At 39.4% G+C, this 24,875-nt stretch overlaps 3 protein-coding genes across 6 annotated transcripts in view; 1 reads left to right on the top strand and 2 right to left on the bottom strand.

The window, feature by feature from the left end:
• LOC124134636 (intraflagellar transport protein 172 homolog) overlaps window positions 1-2,892 on the bottom strand; it is a 52,873-nt gene extending 49,981 nt beyond the window's left edge. For all 3 annotated transcript variants that reach the window (XM_048400393.1, XM_048400392.1, XM_048400391.1), the window contains exons 1-3: window positions 2,754-2,892; window positions 1,496-1,639; window positions 484-596 (exon numbers count right to left, since the gene is read on the bottom strand). In XM_048400393.1, the coding sequence (XP_048256350.1) occupies window positions 484-596; window positions 1,496-1,639; window positions 2,754-2,792 (296 nt within the window). In that variant the 5' untranslated portion in view covers window positions 2,793-2,892. The remainder of the gene's footprint in view (window positions 1-483; window positions 597-1,495; window positions 1,640-2,753) is intronic.
• A 342-nt stretch (window positions 2,893-3,234) lies between these two features.
• LOC124134525 lies at window positions 3,235-10,892 on the top strand. The gene is made up of 4 exons (XM_046499379.2): window positions 3,235-3,347; window positions 4,012-4,209; window positions 4,968-5,105; window positions 6,155-10,892. The coding sequence occupies exons 1-4, from the start codon at window positions 3,285-3,287 to the stop codon at window positions 6,287-6,289; spliced, it is 534 nt and encodes a 177-aa protein (XP_046355335.1). The 5' UTR covers window positions 3,235-3,284; the 3' UTR covers window positions 6,290-10,892.
• A 1,446-nt stretch (window positions 10,893-12,338) lies between these two features.
• Window positions 12,339-24,028, bottom strand: LOC124134526 (ELKS/Rab6-interacting/CAST family member 1-like). Of its 2 annotated transcripts, none has more exons than XM_046499382.2 (3): window positions 23,752-24,028; window positions 16,653-16,714; window positions 12,339-15,849 (listed from the first exon to the last, which is right to left on the bottom strand). In XM_046499382.2, the coding sequence occupies exons 2-3, from the start codon at window positions 16,704-16,706 to the stop codon at window positions 14,551-14,553; spliced, it is 1,353 nt and encodes a 450-aa protein (XP_046355338.2). In that variant the 5' UTR covers window positions 16,707-16,714; window positions 23,752-24,028; the 3' UTR covers window positions 12,339-14,550. The 2 variants fall into 2 exon arrangements, with proteins under 2 accessions (XP_046355338.2, XP_046355336.2); XM_046499380.2 differs by lacking the exon at window positions 23,752-24,028 and adding an exon at window positions 21,606-21,715.
• Between the last annotated feature and the right edge of the window lie 847 nt (window positions 24,029-24,875).

The following is a 24,875-nucleotide window of genomic DNA, read 5'->3' on the forward strand; positions in this document are numbered from 1 at the left end:
GGGGGGGGGTAGTGTTCAAACTAGTATGTGACCAGATAAACATTTGTGTGTCTCCCTACATAAACAAGCATACAAACTCCTATTGACGCCATGACCACAACACGAGATGCACAGTAAAGCAGTGTGCATGTAAAGGGAAGTAACTGCATGCTAAATTGTATTGTATTGTTTTTAAGTATTAGGATTATTTTGGGAGGACAATGGAAATAAAAACGAAACATGCAGCAGACTTTATGATGATGTGTGTGGTGACTGAGAACCAAGACAAATTATTGTGTTTTAACCTTACATTATTTTTCACACTTTTCAAATAAACATGATTTGATATTTAGAGGTTATTATATGCCAAGTATATTAGAGACAAGTGATATTTCTGACAGATGTCTGAATTTTCTCAACAATCAAACGAACAAAATGCTGAAGCAGGACATATAAACTATTAACAATTCAACAACTCATGAACGACATTATCACACAACTCACCAAGTATCACCAATCTTGTAGACATAGATGATGTTATCAGTCTGTCCAACTGCAAGTTTGGCGGAATCAGGAGAAAATGCTAGGCCTTTCACAGTGTAGCTTTTCTTCCCGTACTAAAATAAACAGAGGAAATGTACTCAAACTTTATTGATTCCGATATGCATTAACATAAAGTGAATGAGTGAGTGAGTATGGTTTTACGCCTCTTTAAGCAATATTCCAGCAATATCACGGTGGGGGACACCAGAAATGGGCTTTACACACTATACCCATGTGGGGAATTGAACCCGGGTCTTGGCGTGACGAGCGAACGCTTTAACGACTAGGCTACCCCACCGCCCCCATTAACATAAAGACTACCAGTAGATGCAAATAATATTCACTACAAGTCCCATTGGATGCAAAAAGTATGGATGTTGAAATGGTTGAACTAATTAAATTGTAGAATTTACATAAGATTTATTTGATATTTCTGTTCTGATAGAAAAATACAATCAATGTTCAAGACAGTCCATTTCAGATTTTCCTCTCACTCGATCACCAAGTTTTCGATTCCAACAAGAAAATTGCCATCAAAAGTAAGCATAAGGCATCACACAAACATTTTAGTTTGTTTGATGTTGGTTCAGTGGGAGCCCCATTTTAATGCTTGAGACCCCCATGATTAATTACCATGTGTCCCCGAAACAGATTTCACTTTGTATTAAACTCATAAAGAAAGAAATAAGTCATTCAAATAAATGCACCATAATATATTCCAGGAAAAACAAATAATCTTCTCATCACTTTAAGACATATGTATACATGGCAAAGGCAAACTGAGAAGACAAAATTACTTTGCATTTCAACTTTCTCTGATGATCAGTGAAAAAAGTCATTATGTCTTTTCATGATAACATATATTATGTCTAAATAACGTCAATAGTTGCTAGTGATAATACAACATGAAGCAAAATACATTACATTCAGTAATACAGCCATCATAAATTGACAGTTAATAAATTTCCTCTACCTTTGAATCTGCAGGTTTGAGAGAGAATTTGTCCCTCTTCTCGCCCTGTTCATCATATAACAAGATGACCCGATCGGATGTGCACACTGCCATCTTGTTATTGTTCAGCGCCCATGCAATTGCACAGATCTTTGCTGCCCCATCCTTTTATAAAAAAAGTAACATCATGATTATGAGTAATAGGCTTGTAATGGCTGTACTTGAATTCATGACCAAGCCAATTTGTAGCCACTCCCAACTCGTAGACAAAATTCATGGTGGACTCAGACAAAACCAATACAATTGAGATGTAGACAAAGTAGGGATTTGAAGGATTCGGAGACACCAGGGATAACGGAAAAGAATGCAGACATTTCACGAAAAGGAAATCCATAATCAAGTTGGGTTGCATTAGCCAGCGATAAATGGCCGCTGATACCCTAGTGCTGGACTGAAGGTGCTCCCACTGGCCACAACTGTCACATACAAGTATATGTTGTCCCTTTCTAACTTCTGTCTCGCATGTAACACAGTTCGCCATTTCGACTTGAGTGATATGCAAGTTCTGCCAGTTATCTTTAAAGACATAAATGCGGAAGCTCTAATTGATCTCCTATGAAAACAGCTTCGATCTCAGCCTGATTAGGGGTAATCCCATACTCCAGTCACCAATTTACGATCCTCTTGTCCTTCTCGGTTTGGATATACTTTATTCAATTCAAATATAAGAAATGCTTCTGCGAAGTCACTCCTAGCTTGTCTACGAATTCACCATAAATTGTGTCTACGAGTTGGTGCCGTCTAAGAATATAATGTGTTAAATGATTGCAGTAATACAGAACTAATCTTTATCATTGTTCACATATTTCAAATAAATACTCAAATGCAATCATCAATTTAAAGAAAAGAAAAAACAGTAAGAATTCCATTATAATTTAGCATATGAAATGGCATGTAAATCTGTTCCTAAAACCAGAGACCATATAATAATCTATTATATGGTCTCTGCTAAAACCAAATGTTCAGGCTAATGTTACAATTTGCTCGATGAATAACTGACAATTACATGTTATGTTATGTTCACTTAAACTACTTGGATCTTCCTTATCAAAACTATAGATTGTGAACAAATCAATAAACAATCTCCATCTTAAATCACTTATGACATGCACCGGTTGTGTCCATGTATCGGACAGTTAACTAGTTAAACAGTTGGTAAATATGCATATATCCACATCTAGAAAAGATAACAACTGTTTACAAAGTTCAGAAATATTACCTGGGGAGCCAGTAATGTTTTCATGTGTTTTAGTTGCATTTTAAAGTAGACGTCTTTCTACACGTTCAGAAAGATCGGTAACAAGCAATGTTCATTTCGACAATGTTTATGGAATGCTAGCAACAACCTGTGCTGTATTTCCAAAAGCACATACGGAATACGAATACGGAATTTTATTTGGTTCTTTTTGTTTTAAATGATAGGATAAAGCGCCGTATTGTTCTGTTTAATACATACGAATTCGAAAAAAACTAATAAAATACAAATCAGTTCATTTGTGAACAGATAAGTGTTGAAACTTGAGTCTATTCTATCCTGAATATTTCGGTTTTTTTAAAATACCTATTTTTATGTAATGTTCGTTTTATAGTGTTATTTGCGTATTCAATATGTTTACATTTTTCATATATAATATATATTTGTAGAGTATTCTCAATAGTGTTGTAATAATTACTGTTAAGAAAACATAATATTACACAACAAGATGCTTATGAATATACGAAAAATTCACCGTCTTGATATCTCAGAAAAATGGCAGGTTTCCGAATTCGTAATTTTGTGCTGCCACCAAATTTACTTCGTCTCATCGAAGTTGTAAGTAAACGTTACACTGAATGATGTTTTTAAACATTTGCATACTCTTAACACGTCTCTAGTGTGAACATAAGGCGCCGAAACATTCCTGATTAACCATGTCTCAACGTCTTTTTTTGGTAACATTGGCACCATGTAAAACTCGGAACAGCAACTCAAGGTTTATGAAATAGAAGAAATTTTAGAGAAAACGTGATAAATGAAACAAGACAGTGAACGATTTCCATTGACAGTATATATTGACGCATTTTCCGATTTTCCTGATCATTGTAAGTTTCTGGCGAAATTGTTACGAGAAAACGATTGATAAAGGAGTCGGTGACTAGGGCCTAAAGACCCGTGAAAATTAGAATAGGTCATATAGCAACACATGCTTGTCGTAAGAGGCGATTAAGCTTGTCATTAGAGCGACTAACAGGACATGTCATCGTATCCCAGTTGCGTGATCGATACTCATGATATCAAGCACCGCATTGTCTGATCCAGACTTGATTATTTACAGACACCATCATATAGCTTGAATATTGCTGTGTGGCGTTAACAACAAACAAATAGGACCTAATGGTTACAGAACCAATTGAAACAAAACTGTATTAACCACTAAAAACTGTTTAATTAGATTACAGCGTATGATTATCTAATATGTTGTTTTGACACTTTCCAGCTTTTGAGTGTAATAGCCGTGTGTTTGGTGACTGGCTGGCGAAGCGAGGGATTTTCCTACAATGATCTCAACCGAAGTGACTTCAATGTTCTCCACAACCTACAGTACTTTGTTGGCATGTCAACGCTGACATTTCTCAGTGTGGCAGTCCTCTGCCTCATTGTCCTCATCAAACCAGTTTACCTGTCACCCCTTGTTGTGAGTAACAAATCAATAAAATTTATTTGAAAAAATGATGTCATGCATATGGCAGTTAGCATGCTGATTTTACATTGACTCTATTTTGGTCCATGAGTTTTTAGTATAACTCATAATTACGTGATGCACCACTTTGTATTGTAATATGTATCTATCTCTGCCCTGATCATGGTGATCAGCTGTGGTCCCCGCCACGTGAAATATGATCACGAAATATCGCAATAATTAATTAACAAAGATAGCTGCATATGTGCTAAAACTAAGAAAGTGAAATTAAGCCATTCCGGCATTACGGAATATTACAATATTACAATTTTTTTACTTATCCTGCATTACTCCTTAATGCATTCACTGCTTACTTACGACAACTAGAAGGACAGCGCTGCGAAGGTCCTGGGTGAAGAAATATTGTAGTTGTATTGTAATATTACAAGAAACCTGTGCTTTTTGAGAAATATCTAATTTGCTTGTGATAAGCATTGTCATTGAGTTTTGATCACATGGTAACAATCTGATCGAGGATCGGTAGTCAGGTGACTGCAAACGGCTATATGTATTCAGATGTAGTATTTAAAGCACTATTGACCAAGTTCACTACTAAATATGAACCGCTTGCAGTCACATGACTGCCACTTCTTACCCAGATTGTAATAATTTCCATGAAATTGATGTGCAGATATTTTAGCATTTGAAACCTCCGACAAATCATGCCATCATGTGTATCAAGTATCATGTATCATGATTTCTACTGTTTACAGGATATGATCCTGAATGCTGCATTGAGCCTCCTCCTCTTCATCGCAGCCATAGTCCTGTGCGTGTCCATCACCCACCTAGGGGAGTCAACTGCTGTCAAGGAGGCCGACCTCACCTTCTCCAGTCTCGAGGGGGCTGTGGTAAGTGTGCTATTTAACACTCACATCGAATCCCGGTTCGCCCCGATTATGTTTCTAGGTTTCTCAGCACCATACCCGTGCTTGTGGATTTCACCGAAGTGGTAAACATCTGAGACCTGCATCACTTCGGGCTTTCCTCCCACATTAAGCTGACATACCGTGATATAACTGGAATACTGTTAAAAACGGCATTAAACCCAACTCACTCACTCACTCAATACTCACAGTACCAGGGGTAGCCAGAAATTAGTCTGGTCTATTTGACCTAGTTTAGTGAACTGTTTCCTGGGCAAGTTTAATTAATCAAATGATGTGACTTGAGTGTGCTGTTAGCAACCTACATGGTAAACATGGTAAATTATTTATTTCTATATTAATTATTATACACACTGTTTAATCTGGATCACGAGAGGTCCAACAGAACATTTCTTTCTGCTTGTCCTTGGACTTCCAAAACCTAGTAGCTGTAGTCAAACAGTTAAGTCAAGTGGTCTTGTATAGATCTTCAGTATGTTAGATGCATTATTATATTTTTATTTGGTTTATATGGTTTGTGCCATGCTTCTGAGTGATCAAACATGAGCTAGATGAGGTGACCATTAGACTGTCCACTCATCACAGACATAATGGAACAATAGGGGCTCGAGTTACTGTCAGATTATGTCTTTTTTTCACCTGAGAAACCTAATACAATGTACCATGTATGCAGAAGTTTGAAACTGAAAAAGTATAACTGTATCTACCATATATGTCATAATTAGAGCCCTTGGGTGGTCAGTAAATTGACAAAGATGGGCCCTTATTTAAACAGGGTGCGTGATATGGCAAATATGGTATACATGAAATCATTCTATTGCTTCTTAAGAAAATATGGATCATGATCATCATGAATTACACTTTTTACACAAAGAAAAAAAAAGGAAAACGTCAGCACCAGTTTAAGACAAGTTAATGCCTAAGGAATATTTGATTTGATTTTTTATTCTAAGTCATTGAACATTTTTTTGATAAATTGCACATGAATGCAATTTTGTCCCTTCATGTTTCAGGCTCTTGGCTTTATTTGTGCCCTAGCTCTAGGAGGAAGTGGCTGGTTTGCCTTCCAGACCCACCGCAGACGGAGTGACCTCCCCTTGAACCAGACCCACACCAATGCAGACTTACCTGGGGACATTCCAACATGAAAACATCAAGTTCCAAATGGCGTGGTTGTGAAGAGATTCTATTTTGTTGACTTGTGTAATTTATACTAATGGTCTGAGTGATGGCAACGCTGTGTGACTGACATTTCTTTCTGTGATTCTTGTTTTGGTTCCTCTGCCTTCTACACAGGGGATGAACTTTGTCATATTATCATGCCATTATCTCTGTAACATGCTCAGCCATGGTAACAAACTCCCCATACTCTGTACATACCTAGTTGTCGTGAGTTGATGCTTATGACAAACATTTACCAATATAAGGGATTTATCTAGACCTGAAACTGATATTTGTCCCAAGTCTGCAGCAAATGTCAGTAAAAAGTCACAAATTAGAATTAAACATGTCTCCATTCATAGTGTTATTGTCATAACTAATTTATGGCTTTGTAGCGGTGGCTTGTAATACATTGATAACACGACCAATATAATGGAAGGGGCTTTGATGCTTAGTTTAACATTATTGCATTGAATGGAATGTTACAATTAAGTGTTAAATTACTCTGAATTTATGAAAATAGGAACTTATTTGAAAAAAATAATTGATTTTGTTTCCAGATTTGTGTGTCAAGCGCACTTAGTTTTGAATCCTAGATAAATCCCTGAATATACTGTCATACTGATTATATTTTGGTGAACTGATGGTAGTCAGTTGTCAATGAAACTAGTGCCTCAAGCTTGATATAGATCAAAGTGCAAAGAGAGTGGTTAGTGCTTATTTGGCTATGTATCCTATTTGCACTATTTAATCATTCCATATGAGAACACAAATATTACACACGAGAACACAAATATTACACTGTTACTACTGGTTCACTTTAGGGACCAACCATTTAATTAGCAGGAATGCAGGAAAAAATAAGTTTGCATGAGATTTACACATAGTAAACTTGTTCACAGGACATACTGGGTGTTTTGAAATTGGGTTTGTGGTTTTGTAAAAATTGACAAAGGTAAGCGCTTATTGAAGCAGCATGCTTAATACAGTGAATATAGTATGCATGAAATCATCTTATTGCTACTTGAGAATATATGGATCATGATATGGAATACTGGGTGATATGAAATTGTTTTTGTTTTTTGTTTGTTTGTTGTTCTCAATGTCTTTAGGCAGTGACAAAAAAATATTATGTCTCCTACAAAAATGAAATGACCATGTAAAGAGTTTTTTTTATAGGCATTGACAGTTTCTAGGTTTGTCAGCACCACACCTGTGCTCGTGGGTTTCACCGAAGTGGTAAGCGTCTGAGACCTGCATCACTTCAGGCTTTCCTCCCATATTAAGCTGTCATGCCGCGATATAACTTGAATACTGTTAAAAGCAGCGTTAAACCCAACGCACTCACTAATAGTCACGCCAGCTCCTTGTTGGTCATATGCAGAGTATATTGACCTGTTAGTGTTATGTGTTTATATGTAATTACAAGATGTACAGGCAATAGAGATGTAATCAAAAGCAGTGACAGTGCTTGTATGTTATCAGTATAGGACATTTGTTCAGTGAACCTCATACCACTGCATGTTAATTACTGGATGTGTCACAATATGCCTACCTCATATATCGATAGGTATCACGATGCTTAAATCATGATACAATATGTGTCATTATTTTCTACTCAAAACAAGTTAAAGGACATCCACAATTGGAAGGCAATACCCACCAGCCATGACAGATTACCTTTGGTCATATGAAAAAATCATGTGTTCTTTAACCTCTTTTGAGTAGTATACATAATTTGTGGTGTTCTTCCATTTCATTCTTAGGTTGACAATATGCTGTGCTATCAACCAAGAATTTTGGCTTGTTCTACATGTAATAACAATTTGCAGTCAGATATAGCATGATAAAGTTACACTTGCCTTAGTGGTCAGGCACGTTTTTTTACAACACTTTGTAAATATTCCTTTTTGAAAATTGATACATGGTTAGGCATATTGTGTATCGTATCATCAGGTGAGAATTTGTGATGCTTCGATGCATCAGTTAATTGTGAAGCCCCTATGAGTTAAAGTAACGATGAATCATTTCTTGTTTTCTTACTCAAAGTAAAGCAAGTTTTGTCATCAGCATTTTGTTATCAGTAATTGTATAATTAGGTTTTGATTCAAATTTATTTAAAATGTCTGTGTAAAAGAAATCATTCTAACACATGTCTGTTGGGAAGAGAAATAGTTACCTTTGAGAAAATTCTTTCAGATCTCATAATGATTTCGAGTTGATCGATTATATAATTATTATTGTTTTTCTGATTTGTTTTAAATTTGTTTTGCTTCGAGGGCAGTTAACCCTGATGTATATCTTGGACTTGACATGTGTAATTGTTCATGTTTGTTAAGGGGTTGAGGGTTGAGGGTCCTACTGAAGTGGATGTGTAAGATGTAACAAAAAGGTTTTTCATTATATTTTCAATAAATGGACATTCCATTCTGATGTACAAGTTTTTAAGGGTCCATTGAAACAATGTCAGTTTCAGGCTACCAGACCCTGGTTTCAGTCTTTGCATTTGTCATGTTAGTAGACAGGGAGATTTATGTTTCAGTAGACATCCATTAATGTTTTAGACATGGCCTCTCGCTAGTCAGAACCTGGAAGGACTACATTTCCTTAAAAACAAAAACTAGTTATTTTTGTATATTCCACTGGTCTGAATTGAGGTGTGAACTTGATCAATTTATCTCATTGTGTCTACCCCTGAGAACCATTTGGTTCCAGTTTCAAAGAAAGTTTTAAAGGAGCCTGCTTTGAATGAGAAACATTGGGCTGAATCGAATTTGCTTTGTTAATGAATTATTAATACATAGTAATGTCCCTTGTGTATATGTAGATGATCCAAGCAGTAATTGTGTGAAGGGCAGGTTTCCAGACTCTCAGTGTCTGGACTATCACTAGTTACATTGTAACAGGTCTGTACTGTACGTAACACTGCTATCAAGCCGGGATATAGGGTTGCTCATTCTGTTCCAACATAATTTCCATGCTGATGACAATTTGGTATATTATTTGTTGCTTATGCTTATCAGGATTATTAAAAACAGAAGTCAGGTTAAGATGTCATCACGCCTATGATCCTCGGACAGTTGGACTCCAACAACAGAAAAAACATTCTCCATGATGTAAATGATGTTATACGAAGTCTAAGTGAAGGGAAGTTTTGGTTTCCTTTTAATATGTTATTGCATGGATAATTCTTACATACACATTTGTGAGTGTATCACCTGTACTGTATTTGAATGTAATATTTGCTCTGAATTTTCATCATAAGTAATAGAGTCAGTAGGGTAGCCTAGTGGTTAAGGACTTCGCTCATCAAGGCAAAGGCTCATGCTTGAATCCTAGCATAGGTAAAATGCATGAAGCCCATTTCTGGTGGCCCCAGATGACATATTGCTGGGATGCTGCTAAAAGAAGCAAAAGACAGTACTCACTCCGAGATAATGTGTTGAATAACAAGATAACATTATAGCCCTTCTCTAGCCTAGGAGCAACTTCTGTCATTGTCTTACGTCCCTTGGGCATGCCAGGATCCTGTGATCATGGGTTTGAATTCCAGATTTGCCCTGATTAAGATCACTGGATTGTATGCACCATGCCCGAGCTCATGGTAAAAGCGGCGTAAAACCAAACTCAGTCACTCACTCACTTCCTTCTGTTTAGCTGACGTGCAGGGATATACTTGAAACTCATTTTTTGGGCAGATGGGATATGTCCATTTGGACTACATAGTTGCTTTTGGGGATGTGTCATGTTGTTTTCTGCCTAGTATGTAATGAACATGCATTCAGCTGGAAACTACCTTTGCCCAATGCTTGTGTTGTGTGAGTAATCTGTTCTTAAGAAACTATAGTCACTCAAGTCACTGTGATCAGTTGGGAAGAACTTTATATAGCATGAAAGTGAGTCTCTTAATATATGATAGTGTACCATTCGATCACTTTTCTTTCTCTGCAATCATGTTGAGTGGTCTTGAGGTAGAGCTAGGATCTTCTGGTCATTGGTTTGAAGCCCAGCTTCACCAAATTATTGTCATCCTTGGTTGGTCAGCACCTCCAATTAACAATATAATCTGTGCTACTTGTGGCTTTCATCATACTTTAAGCTGACACATGGTGATAGAACACTGTTCTAGGGGGAATTTGTCCACTCACTTCAACTCAATCATGTTGACAGTTCAAGTTAAGCTTGGCTGGTCACACCAAGACCTGGTTTGATTCCCCACAAGGGTACAATGTGTGTAGCCCACTTCTAGTGTCCCCCTGCTCTGATATTGCAGGCTAAACGCAGCATGAAACCATACCCGCTCAAATTAGAGAACACAAAGAAGGCCCAAATCTTCCAACTCTGCTTGGATTCCTACCGATCTAGTCAATGTATTCCAGAAAGGTAGGTGTGAGATAGGGATCATGATGTCACAGAAGCAGAAGGTTTAAGCGTCCATACATCAAGCATTAGACTTCTTGTTTTTAGTTGTTTCCACTTCTATTCAGATACTGTTTATCGACATGTGTTCATTTCAGTCAGTTTGTGACAGTTTCTATGTATGTTTGTATTTATGTAGGTATACATGAATAAATTTTTAGTAAAATGTCAGTTTGTTTGGTTGTGATATGAGTCAGTTCATGTGTCTCTGATCCCTTGATGGTATCAAGTCTTTGAAAGACAGTTAGAAGTGATACACACGAGGGAGAGAGTTTATGGATGTCAACTTCTTTATCATGGGGAACACAACGTTTCGGAGTTTATGAGTTTATGCTTACCTGATTCCCATGTTGAAGGAGTAAGCGATTCCCATGTTGAAGGAGTAAGCGTATACTCCGAAACGTGTTGTTCTCCGTAATAATAGAGAAGTTGACACCAATCAATTCTCTTCCTATTGGAGGGGGCACAGGTGGCCCAGTCGTCTAAGGCGCCGCGATTCGCTGTGCAGAGTTGCGTCCCTTGGGCACGCCAGAAACCTATGATTGTGGGTTCGAATCCCAATTCGCCCCAGTTATGTTTCTAGGTTTGTCAGCACCATACCCGTGCTCGTGGGTTTCACCGAAGTGGTAAACGTCTAAGACCTGCATCACTTCGGGCTTTCCTCCCACATTAAGCTGACACGCCGCGATATAACTGGAATATTGTTAAAAGCGGCGTTAAACCCAACTCACTCACTCACTCTTCCTATTGGATGGTGTTCCCATGGCTTTCGTAAACTGCTTCTTGCCAATCCCATTTATTTACAGGGACGGATCCAGCATTTCAAAAGGGAGATAATTTTACTACAAAATACTACATTTGGTTTTTCAAAATTGTGTGGGTGGGCACCCTGTACCCCTCCCTATGTTCCCACCTGGATCTGCATATAATTCATTTGAAATTAGGTAGGAATAGGTTCCAGCAACCTATTCGTGTCCTATGATGCACTGAATGGATGGGGGGCACGGGTGGCCCAGTCGTCTAAGGCGCCGCGATTCGCTGTGCAGAGTTGCGCCCCTTGGGCACGCAAGAAACCTATGATTGTGAGTTCGAATCCCGGTTCGCCCCAATTATGTTTCTAGGTTTGTCAGCACCATACCCGTGCTCGTGGGTTTCACCGAAGTGGTAAACGTCTGAGACCTCCATCACTTCGGGCTTTCCTCCCACATTAAGCTGACACGCCGTGATATAACTGAAATACTGTTAAAAGCGGCGTTAAACCTAACTCACTCACTCACTCACTGAATGGATGGGGTAGTTTGGCTCCGAGACTTGACTCTCAAGCTTGTCAGAGCTGAAGTATCCACGCAGTGGGCAGGATCTGTGACTGCTGTTTCAGAATGTATCACCATGCTAACAACCACATATTTGCCTAGCCGTGATCCGATAATCAACAGGCCGCCCTGATATAACTTGAATATGTCTGGGTGAGACGAGGAACAAATTAACGTTATGCACATATCATGCGCAAGACGAATAATTTAATAAACATTCTGCATGCACCCGGGAAAACGTGTTGTTCCCCAGATGATCTACCAGAACGCAAAACAAAACATCTTCATCTCATTATGTATTTAATTTATTATTTATAAAATATACATACAGACTTGTTTGATCATATAGGCAAATACGTGAATGCAAAGAGCACCAGCATAATCACTCATACAAAGTTCTGACTTTAAAATAAAGTCCATGCTTTCATTTTTACGGTCACGATTTGGAACCGTGCTCCTCATTGGTTAATATTGATAAACAACACTTATTCCTTACTCCTCACCGGAACGTGAGACGTGTCGAAACAACATGTTAACCAAAGGCATATGCTCCTAGAAATAAGTTATGGTCTATAAATACACATATTCCCAAACTTCAAAATCTTCAGGAAATATACCTCTCAACATTAGATAAGGATACCGGGATCAGACCTAATATGCGATTCCCAGAGACAATTTATCGAAATGCGACCTAACCTATGTTGACATGAAGCTGAATACTACTACTTTGTGTATGACAAAGAAGGACCGACCGTTTGATATTCTGGCTAGGATATTGTACCAGATTAGATATTTTCATCGGCAACTACAAAATCAGATATATTTCTATTTAATACTATAAGCCTGAATTTTGTTTTAAGAATAGCATCTTGCAGCTATGCAATTGTTGTGGTAAGCAATTTTCTTTTCAACGGTCTGAAGCATAATTATGTTTTATAACAATTTTCGGCGACAATTTATTGTTTTCGATAATATCCCAGCCCCCTCCATCAAATGTTCATCCCCAGCTATAGTCATATAAGAACATATCGGGTGTCCCTTAACTTCTTTTGAGTACTATAGTAAACTAGTTCACGATGTGAACGATCGGACCGAGCCTTCCGAGTGACGATCGAACGCTTTAACCACTAGGCTACCCCATCGCGCTTGCTGACATTGACACCAAGCGTGCTCTTGAATGTGCGGGTGTGACTGCAATGAGGCGTTTTAAATCAGTGTTGAAGATAATAATTATGCAACGTCTATACTAAATAGCAACGATTGTTTAAATAGTTTGGTACAAGCTTTACAACATAAATATATCACAGACCGTCATAATGCCTCCACATACAGAAGACTGGATGCCTACCAGAATACGCGGGATGTTGAGAGAGTGTTGTGGTGAGATCCGGGTTCTGCTCCCGCTGGCCTTCCCCCATTACAGTTTACTCCGATACTTTAGGTTGGGTGGACATCCCACTGTACATTATACCGTGTTACACGGGTTTCGTTCAAGATTCAATAACATAATACACGTATACCTACAGTGTACAATGTGTTGCGTAAATGAATGTGTTTACAAGTGATCGAGTCTCCGTTGACCGTACGTGATGTCGCACTCGCGGTCGTATATGTTGTTGCAGACTTAAATTGTCGAAAAGCAATTCTATGCTGTCGAGACGTGGTTTGCAGATTACCAGGATCCGGTCTAACGAGGTTTCTGTGTATCTATGTTCAATGTTGACATAACACAAGCAGCTAAGCACCCTTCTTTTACCCAGGCCCACTTTGGTCACCACATGAATAAGCACTTGACACACCAAAACTAAGCCCAAAATAAAAAAGCAAGGTCGGAAATATGTCTTTGGAGACTCGGTGGTATGTTTCACATTGTCACAGAGAGACGAGTCTACATTCCCTCGGCAAGCGAAGAAGCCCATGCAGACAGCAGGGACATGACAACACTTTATTCATTATTCAGTGACCAACTCGACATTGTCATTTGAACAAAACAGGTCACTGTTACTAAGACATGTCACTGTCACTAAGACAGGTCACATTATCCATCCGTGGATGAAAGACTACTTTCTGAAGTTCACCTATCAAGGCAATGCGTTCAACAATACCTTGATGACTAATGTACTCCATTGAAAGGGATCCTAATGCCATTCAAGAAATGAAAGGAATACTTTTCATTAACACTGATGGAACACCTCCTAAAATCATACGTAACTTTCTACAGCTTAGTAGCCTCAGTTAAGAAGGTTGCTACGCGAACGATGCACTCAAGGACGTTGACATTAGACTGGTGTTCCTGATGCAGTGACACACACATCCCTGATTCCTGACACATATTCTTGGTGCAGTGTGACTTATATTCCTGATGCAATATACGTAGTAAATGTGTATATGAATTCGGATCCGATTTTCTGCACCATTAACTGTAGGACAGTCAGTGTTTAAAGCGTATCACAACTTTCTCAACAACATATCGTAACCAACAAAACAGAGTTAATCTAAACGTCTTTCTACAGAGGTCATTTCCTGGTCACAGCTGAACCCCTCTTTGCTGATTTTGCCCCTAATCTTATGTTAGACGCTCTCTCTGGAATGGCGGCAGATTGCCACCTCGTGGTCTCCTTTAGGCCGTAACGTATCGGCGGAAGTCCAGCTTGACTAGCATTGCTACTGGCCACCGACCCGGAAGACCTACCCACCCCACCCTGTGATGCCCGGATGTGGGAGGTTCTGGAGGCCATGGCGGCTCTACTGTTCGACCGGATTAACGGGCTGGGGCTTGCCTGGGGCCGGGAAACGTTTTGATTAAGATGATCCAGAGTTCTTCTTGGAGGATTGGGACTCTGTCCTCTTTTCGGGGGATTTGGGGTTTTGGAAGGAGCTAAGATATACGTACTCATGTTGATGTTGTTGGTGGATGGCTTTGCTGGAGTAGCTTCCTCCTCCACGTCTTCCCTTGGCGTCTTCCCCTTCATGATGAGGTCCTTGATATCTTTCACATCACTATGCATTTCTCTGTTCTGCTCCCGTAAGTTCCTCATCTCCTCATAGTTCTGGTTCATGACCTCCCTCATCCTCTCTACCTCTTGTCTCATGGCCCTGGATGCCTTGTCCAGTTCCTCCTTGAAGTTCCTCACCATCTCGTTCTTCTCCCCTTCAAACTGGGCGAGTTTCATATTCTGTTGAGTGATGATGTTTTTGGCACGTTCCAGTTCCGTCTCCATGGTGGCACACTTGTCTTTCAACTCTTTCAGCTCCTCGCGTAACTTATGTATCTCATTGTTTTGTTCTTTATACAAAGTATCTGATTCTAGGTGCCGCTTGTCGTCACGCAGCCTACTGACCTGTTTGAATAGTTTCCCAGCATACTCCTCGGTTTGTTTCACAAGCTTCTTGAGCTCATTCAACTCCCCTGATTTTTCCTTTATAATCTTATCCTTTTCACCACTACATTTGACCAAAACGCCTATCCTTTCATCTCTGTTGATCAAGGAGTCCTTTAAGCTACCTATCTCGTCTTCCTTCTTCTCAATTTCTCGAGTCTTTTCTTTGACGATTCTTTCGTTCTCTGTGGTATGATGCTTGGCCTCAACATCCAGCCGTAGTCTTAAGGCATCAATTTGTCCCTCGAGTGCCTTGTTCATGGTGATAACACTCTGTAACACGTTGAACGCATCACCTGGCGCCATTTCAAGAGAAGCAGACGACGGCCTTGATGAGGAAGCGGAAGTGACGTCAACACTACTGGCACTCCCATTATCAGCTGCTCTTGAATCTGGTCGAGGGGTGATGCCGGTACCATGAACCTTCAAGTGGTCCTGGAAGCCAAATAGAAAGTACAACTCATTTCTCTTGATTGGTAATGCCCCCGTGTGATATTGCTAATACAAAAACCCGTACTCACTTGGGCATTTTATTAATTTTGTTGGTTTGTTGTTTAATGCCACACTCAGCAATATTCCAGCCATACGAAGACGGCCAATACGTATGGACCAGAGAGTCCAGCGATTGTCATAATAAGCAACGATCAACGATGCTGGGATAGATGAGATGCAATCAACCAAGTTGCCGAGCCTGAGCAACGGATCCATTTTGTCGCTTCTTACAACAAGCATAGGTTGCATGGGATCAATTCTAACCCAGAATCCACACATGGTCAATAACTCTTGTTTTTGTGAATGTTTTAGGACCGACATGGGATTTGAACTAACCTATATTTAACAGATATTTTTGAAAATTTGGAACTTTCCTGACATAGGTGGATTTCATTGGAGGAAATGCGGTACTCCACAGTACACAGTATACACAGTATATGCAGATTATCTGAACAAAAACGGGTCATTTTCATTTAGGTTGAAGTTCAATAATGAAACTCATTTACATAACTTATGTGCAAATGGCTAACGATGACATAACCATTAGAGTCATTCAGTGGCCCGGATACCCAGTCTGACTATAGCCTCTTAAACACATTAACATAATCTACATTAATAAACATTTATAACGATCTCTTTTACACACACACCGTGTGTGTGTGTGTAAAAATATTTGCGTCGCTTGGGGGGGGGGAGGTCCTCCCATGCACAATCATCTGGCGGTTAAAGCCAAGTGACAGAGTTACCTGGACGGAAAGCGTGTTTTCCATTCTTTGTGTTATCAAGCCGCCAGACGCCATCTTGAAATCTAAAACAAAATATAAACATTGGTCATCCATCTTACACAGAACAATCGCAGTATAGTATATAACAGCAACATTACCAAACGGATTACGACGACAGACAAATACTGCCGACAATTTGGTCACTTTGAAAAAAAAGAGAACATTTCAATAAAGAGACGAGAGACAATTACTTCTGCCTGAGTGATTGTTGGTAGTCAGATGTATATAAGGCTATTGACCCGATGATGCCATGGACCAGTAGGATCACGTCTTCCAATGAGTTTTAATGTATCATCTGTGACGTAACTCGATCGGCGCTTGCTGCACACATCATGGCGTGATCATACGTTGGGCTCGAGACAATGGCATACATTTATGTTTTTAGATGTTGGCCCAGTAACGTGAGTTGAGGTATGGTTTGGTTTGTTTGTTGTTTAACGCCGCACTCAGCAGTATTCCCGCTATATGACGGCGGTCTGTATATAATCGAGTCTGGACCAGACAATCCAGTGATTGACATCATGAGCATCGATCCACGCAATTGGGATAACGATCCCGTTAGTCGCCTCTTACGACAAGCATAGTCGCCATTTACGGTAAGTATGGGTTGCTGAAGACCTATTCTACCCCGGATCTTCACGGGTCGTAAGTTTAGGTATCACCTTTGTATGTCTGTAGATGTTCTGGTGTGTCTCTATTACAGTTTCTGTATAAAGAGACACCCCGCTAGTACGGAATCCCCAACTTCCGGATGATTAGTGAGGTCTGTAGGTTAGTTAACGCCGCGCTCAGCAATATTTCAGCTGCATGGGCGTCTGTATATAATCAGGGACAACACAATCCAGTGACTGACGCCATGGGCATTGATCTACGCAATTGGGGTGCGGTATCATGGAACAACCAAGTCAGCATGCATGACCAACAGATTCGAACCCACAATCACAGGTTTCTGGCACGTCTAAGAGACAACTGTGCCGAGCGAATTGCGTTGCCTTGACGACTGGGCCACCCTTGCACCTACCAACAGTATCTACCTCGACTGGGGCTACGCGGGCTTACACAGTATGTACACGGTTTACGGTTATACCTCCATCAGCGCAACAAATATATTGGAGTCAATTCTTCACTCGATCCGTGAAGGTTAGAATAGGTCTTCAGCAACCCATGCTTGCCCTAAAAGGCGAATACGTTTGTCGTACGGGGCAACTGTATGGGGTCGGGTGGTCTGGTGCTGGCGTTAAACAACAAACAAACAAATAAACAATTATTCACTCACTAACTGCATGGAGGACAATGTACCCCCCACGCTGGGTATCAGACTTCCGAGTCTTGTTGGCAATCTGCCAGCGTAAGGTATCCTATATAAGTGTCATAGGAAATTATATCATCACAGTTATTGTGACCGTTAGTTATATTCCCCGGATGATTAACGTTCTGCTGGCTTCGCGTCTGTATCGTGTATAATTACCAGTGAAGGGGTAGACATACGTCTTGGCTGAGAGACATAGACACGCCTCTTACACCAATACATCTATGCTTTTGTATTGGGATTAGCTTTCATGAACTACTTTGCTAAGTCAATCGTAAATTCTTTAATATAATTCATTTATTTGACATGATAAGGAAAATCTAAATCACCCCCCGCACCCACCTGTTTCATGGCTTATGACAGCTGTGTAGATTACTGCATCTTGGACACTGGTTGTCGACAATAAGTGTCTCAATACCAATCCTGTACTTATGTAGGGACGGGTGATCTTACCCCACAGTGAGCTTAGGACTTCCTGGGTCCTCACTGTATGTGAACCCCGTGACCTGTCTATATAGAACGACACGCACCTGCCTTCACTGACACTAATCCTAATATGCTTTACCGTCGGACATGTTCGGGGGCACGGATGGCGGACCAGCGGTCTGATTTAATTTGATTTGATTTGATTTAAACATATTTTTATTGTCCATCTGGATTGGGATAAAACACCCATTGCTTACCGGACCCTCTCCAGACATACATCATGCATATCATCATCATCATCATCATCATCATCAACATAGAAAATAGAAAATGTGTTCACAAAATAATGTAGCATTAGACATGTAACGTACAAATGACCAGCCACAAGATAAATGGCAACAACCACTGTACCAGGATCCGCTGGACGTTATTTTAGCCAAATATTCGCCCAGTTATGACCCTTGGTTTGCCAGCACCATGTCCGTAGATCTCGTACGCTGCCTATTATATATACACGCAGTTACAGAACTGAAATAATCAGTTCAAACTCACTTTCTTATTTGCTGCATCTAAAGTTATCGATAGTTAACCGTCCTCAAGAGCAATCTACATATTCTCTAAGACAGTTAATATATATGTTACACCCAATCTGTGCAACTGTCACTGTCCATTGCCTGTGTAGCGGCCATAAAATTTCCGAGTCCCGTGACGGGATTCGAACCACGAACCTTCCGATCCGAGGTCGGACGCCTTGTCCACATGCCCAAAGAGGTTAACCCCGTCAGCAAGCTGACAAGGTAAGGATGTCATCTGTGGGATAACTCCACGCCCTGCTACACCCGCATTGGGCAAGCTGTATTGTCCATTGCACTCATTGGACAGACGGCCTTCCCAATACACGCACGCAATGGGTAGTTGCACAGATTGGGTGTAACATATATACCTGGAGAGCCGTTGAGCGGCGAAAAATCTTGTGTATATCAAGGAGTTTTGACAAGCACAAATATCTGGACTCTTGTATCTATATTACCTATACACCCGAGGAAATCACTAATACAGAGTTGTAGAAACAAGCTTTACTTAGATAGCTGGAATAATGCTGAGTGCGGCGTTAAACAGCAAATAAACATAAAGTAATAACGTATTACTTATTTACGAATTTGCGTTATTGTTTTTCAATATGAAGATTGCATATATGTACATGTGAACCCGCACCTGCAATTGTATATGGAAAGTGATAGGATTTCACGCTATACTCAGCACTGACTGATAAGCACAGGTTGTTTAGTCACGTGTTAATCATTTACACATCGGAGGTAGCCTGGTAATCGCTGATACACTTGTTCACATTCGACGGGGCTTCGTGACATAACTGATCTCAACGTGTCAGCGTGGTGGGACTTTCTATAACCCGGGGAGCCCCATGCACATGTTAGTTCCCATGCATGTAGCTGCGTGAAGACAACCTGGTCATTCTCACTCAACATTACATAATTTGCTTGTGTGTTTGTTGTTTAACGCCGCACACAGCAATATTCCTGTGTGACGGCGGTCTCTAAATAACCAATGGAGCAGACAATCCAGTGATTGATTTTATTAGCGACGATCCATGTCGTCGGGATACAACATCTTCCCGATGCAAGGGGGATAACTGACTCTAAAAGTCCACTGGAAACTGGATTTGCCTCGGGAAGATGGGAAGATGGGATAGAAAGACAATCAACCATGTCATCCGATCCCTTCAGTCGCCTGTTCGATCAACATATAGGTTGCTGGGGACCTATTCTAACCACAGGCCCCTGAAGCAGGATAGTATTTATATATAGGGGTCCAGTGTTTCAGTAATATCACGATCCTGTGAATCTAACCTTGAATCCCCACGTTGCTGAAGATTTCCAACAATACTATTCCCAACTATTTGCAGACCTTAAATGACCTACTGACTATACTAATTAAAATTGTTATGTCGTGTGTTTTATTCTCATAAAAAAAATATTAATAATAATGATGATAACAATATAAATACAAATCAATATTATTGTATCAAACTAGCAACGCTTGTTAGTCGTAGAACGTTCTTTGTAATATTTAACCTCGTCCTGCGCCATGACTGGAATTATATATATTACTAAAGCCAAGGCAAGTCTAGATCAAACTAAACCAAGTCTAGTTCCCTGTATGAAACCAGCAGAAAAGGAAAGGTTCTTTTAAAGAAATGTTAAAATTGAGCGAGTGAGTGAGTGGGGGTTTACGCCGCTTTTAGCAATATTCCAGCAATATCACGGCGGGGGACACCAGAAATGGGCTTCACACATTGTTCCCATGATGGGAATCGAACCCGGGACTTCGGCGTGACGAGCGAACGCTTTAACCACTAGGCTACCCGACCGCCCCAGAAATGTTAAAAACAACAGAAGAGGACAGGTCCTTTTGAAGAAAAAAAATACAATTATTTTAAAGAAATGTCTTCATGGATTAAGTGTTAGTCTACAAATAACCTTCACCGTGCAGTTTGTTGCTGCGTAATCACCACTGAGTGTATTGTGATTTATATTGCCTTCCTTCTGGGTAACACCACCTCCAGTGTCTCGGAGCGACTACCCGTAACAGGTAACTACCACACCTGACCTTATCACCTGTCGGGGTAGCGTGGCCCGTCAGGCGCAGAGAAGACTATATACCTACTGCTGATTACATGGGCAACCCTGGTGACACGGAACTTACTTTGTACATGCAAACAAGCTAACCTAAAGTTACTGCCTTGCTGCAAGTGCGCCTTTGTGATCGAATACCTCACTGTAGTGCGCGATTTTCTCACCTTAATACACGTGGATACACATTAAATGCATAAATAAACATCACTGTGGATTTCAACTGCAAATGGAAAATAATGAATAATATGAACCTATATTCAAATGTTACATATTCAAGCCTTAACTGAATTAGTATATCATGATATACATGTACGTATATATTGCGCGTGGTATGCAAAGACATATTGACAGCTTTTCAAGTGCTCTTTATTGCAACGGAATCTGTTCAAGCGTCCTGGATAAACATAGGTCCTCAAAGTCACAAATGGTCCTGTAGCACATTGTATATCATGACAAGTTATGGACTCCCTGTGAATCAATAGTTGACTAACAGTCTGCATACAAGTTGGTGTTATATCAACATACCTGTGTACATTCCCAGTGGAGCGTGGCGCGCTGCCCACGACCCAGGTAAACCCGTGACCTAACGCCCAGGTATGCCTCGATGACGCATGTAGGCAGATTCTACCTGGTCCACTACTGTAGACAAATAACTTTACCTACCGTAGTCCCCCAACAAACTGAACAAGGTTAAAACAAAAAAAATCAAATACGAGTTTGGTTTGGGGTAAGTTTATGCAGCGAACCTCATTGATGCACAGTCCCCATGCACATTGAAAATACATTAGTAATACGTACGTTGTTCGAGACAAGCGACAAAAATGACATTAACGCAGGTAAGGATAATGCCGGAACCATGAAAAAAAACTTTGAGAAAACGAGGCTTCACTTAACCTGCAGTTATTCTCATGATAATTATACTTAATATTATAAAGAATTCTGCACTTTGTTCTAAAACAATTAAATACAATAAGCTGTATTTGTAACTTACTTTTATTCTGCCATTTTTCGAGTTGGTTTATTTAAAATCAAGACCAATGAGTTTGCATTGACAGAGGACAATATCGCCCGATCCTTCCAGTTTGTGAAAGACTTTGGTATACAGCAAACTACGGTTATAACAAACACAAAGGGACCACAAATTTTAGTTCGTAATAACCGTAGTTCGTTATAAGCATATACACAGCATATATACAACAAATGGCCAGGAATTAAAAATAAGTTCGTTATATCGGTCAGTTCGTTATAAGCGTGTTCTTTATAAACGTAGTTTACATCTAAATACATACATATGCCCGTGGCACACCTTCGTTGAAATTGTGATCATATTGTTAATATTGCCATGCTGGAGCCTGACACAGACAAACCATGTCAGTCGCATGCGAGGGACGGTGGGGTAGACTAGTCGTTAAGGTGTTCGCTCGTCACACCCAAGACCCGGGTTCGATTCCCGACATGGGTACAATGTGTGAAGCCCATGGCTGGTGTCTCCCGCCGTGCTATTGCTGGCACAGTGCTTAAAGCGGTTTAAAACCATACTCACTCACTCACTCACTCACTCAGCAGTAACGAGGTCGCTTGTTATCAGTTAATATTGGTATTAACTTCCATATACTATATACCAAAAATATTTAATATACACAGACTTATTTCAAGATTAACAAAACACTTAGTACATTCTTCCACTTATCAGAGATCGACTCTCTCTACAGTTCAGCTGAACTTCTATTATCGATCCGTCTTATCGATTGATCAGTATACTATAGCTTATTGATCGAGTTTAAAAACATATAGATCAAATTACTTTCAGTGACAAAGTCTGATAAGAGAGCACACGCTAGAACACGTCATGTACGGCCTGTTCATTTTATATACATACTGCAAACACAAGGCAATATACTGGAAGAACGTGAGAAACAATCACATAGGACTGAAAGTACTACCCAGTGTTTTGTGGTAAATTAATCTGTTTGACAAATCATAACAGTGGTACAATGAGTTTTGTTCGAATGGGGTATTACGACATAAATATCTAAGACCTTAATTTATAAACTAATTTCATTAAAATATGATAAATACTTGATATGAGTGCTAGAATAAACAGTATTTAAGTTCCCTAAAGCTATTAGATGTTGAGGAAATATTCCAATAAATAAACACCGACTATAATTACATAAATTAGTGAACTAATTATATCTAGTGTCAAAACTACAGTCTGTACATCCACTATCACCTTATACATGCAATACTCATTAATATTAGTTACATCTTTTTTGATAAGATCTTACTTAATTCTTACATAATCGTCAAATAAATGAACACAAATGAATAAAATAATACATTGTTTCCTGAAGAATGTTTTATTGACAATGTTTCTTAAATAGATTTTAAACATGATAAGACTTTATGGAAATACAAAATACGTTTTCTTTTGAAACATTGAGTTAGGCATATTCAACACCAAAGCAGAAAAGTATCCTGAGTTATGGCAGCTATTTAGTATCAATTCATTAAATAAAAGGTAAACACTCTGCAAGTTAAACAGACTAGCCCTGTTCGCAGCAATGACGGGAGTATCATACTAGCCACGATCTCGCTCACAATGGCCTCCCTGTCCGTGTGTGTAAACAAAAAAAAGTTTCAAACTTAATTAAAACTAGGCCTCACATACCTTGTTATTAGAGTAAGCCCGTGGTATCATGTTATCCGTATGTACATTTTCCAGGAGTGTGTACCATCTGTGTAAAAGCATGTAGACTCCTATTGACCACACTTATTTCAATCAGGGTGCCTGACCTACAAGTCTCGTCATGGGTATCCATGGACGCGCCACCATTACCGCGAGTCCCGTACACTGCCGTAATCTCTCCGCGTTCAGCGTGTTGAGTTCGAGGATCGAACCACAATAAGAATGTTGGGAAAATATATTAGGTCTTCTTCCTTTTTTTATCGAAAATTGTGGGAATACTATTTTTTCGTGAAGATGAACAGGAAAACAATTCCCGGATAACACTGCATTAAGGATAAAACCAAAGAAAACATTTAGAAAATACATACATAAATCACCAAGTAATGTATAGTTTACCTAACTCAGATGATATAAATACCATGAAGTCAGTAGCTCTCTTAAATCACATGTTCTTTAAGGTTTCTAAGCGTTGTTAATTGGAAGCAAATGTCTTGTCAGTCACTTGACTACAACAGTTACTATATATTGTTCTTATTGTACTCTATCTTGCCCACAATGAAATACTGAATATACACGTCTGTCAGTCTATTCCTTTACAAAATTCACAACTACTTAAAATATAATGTAAAGGAAAGCAGGCCGTCATACAATCACGAGAACACATTGGACCGATCCTACTCGGAAATCACCAATACTTTGTTCCCATGTGATTTAAAAGGGAAACACAAACAAACTTATTATAATGTAACTTCCGAGTTTTTATAAACCATAATATGAAATAATAAAAACCTCTAGTGGCATTGACAGTTGATTAATAATACATTACTGATAAATGTATTGCACAACTTATTTTTGTTTTCAATCCATTCGACTGGGAATGGAATGGAAATGAGTTAGGGATTTTAAACAATCGTTTTACTTAACTTGGCATTGTGGTTGGTGTATCATGTGTAGAAATATTCACTATAGCCAATGAACATGTGTTCGACTTATAACAAACGCAATGTTCTAACAATGTTAAAACCGTGACAGAAATAACGACGGCGTGCATATTACCTATCACCACCCATAACAATCGTATGATATAAATAACCAAAAGAAATATG

Source organism: Haliotis rufescens, unplaced genomic scaffold, assembly GCF_023055435.1.
Source record: "Haliotis rufescens isolate VD_foot unplaced genomic scaffold, xgHalRufe1.0.p SCAF_2, whole genome shotgun sequence".
NCBI lineage: Eukaryota > Metazoa > Mollusca > Gastropoda > Lepetellida > Haliotidae > Haliotis > Haliotis rufescens.

What these genes read in the sequence shown, in the direction of transcription:
- LOC124134525 (XM_046499379.2), top strand. Translation starts at nt 3,285, where the DNA reads ATGGCAGGTTTCCGAATTCGTAATTTTGTGCTGCCACCAAATTTACTT. An exon ending in TACTTCGTCTCATCGAAGTT is followed by an intron (nt 3,348 to 4,011) that starts GTAAGTAAACGT and finishes GACACTTTCCAG; the next exon opens with CTTTTGAGTGTAATAGCCGT. An exon ending in CCAGTCTCGAGGGGGCTGTG is followed by an intron (nt 5,106 to 6,154) that starts GTAAGTGTGCTA and finishes TTCATGTTTCAG; the next exon opens with GCTCTTGGCTTTATTTGTGC.
- LOC124134526 (XM_046499380.2), bottom strand. An exon ending in AAAACACGCTTTCCGTCCAG is followed by an intron (nt 15,850 to 16,652) that starts GTAACTCTGTCA and finishes TTTGGCTTCCAG; the next exon opens with GACCACTTGAAGGTTCATGG.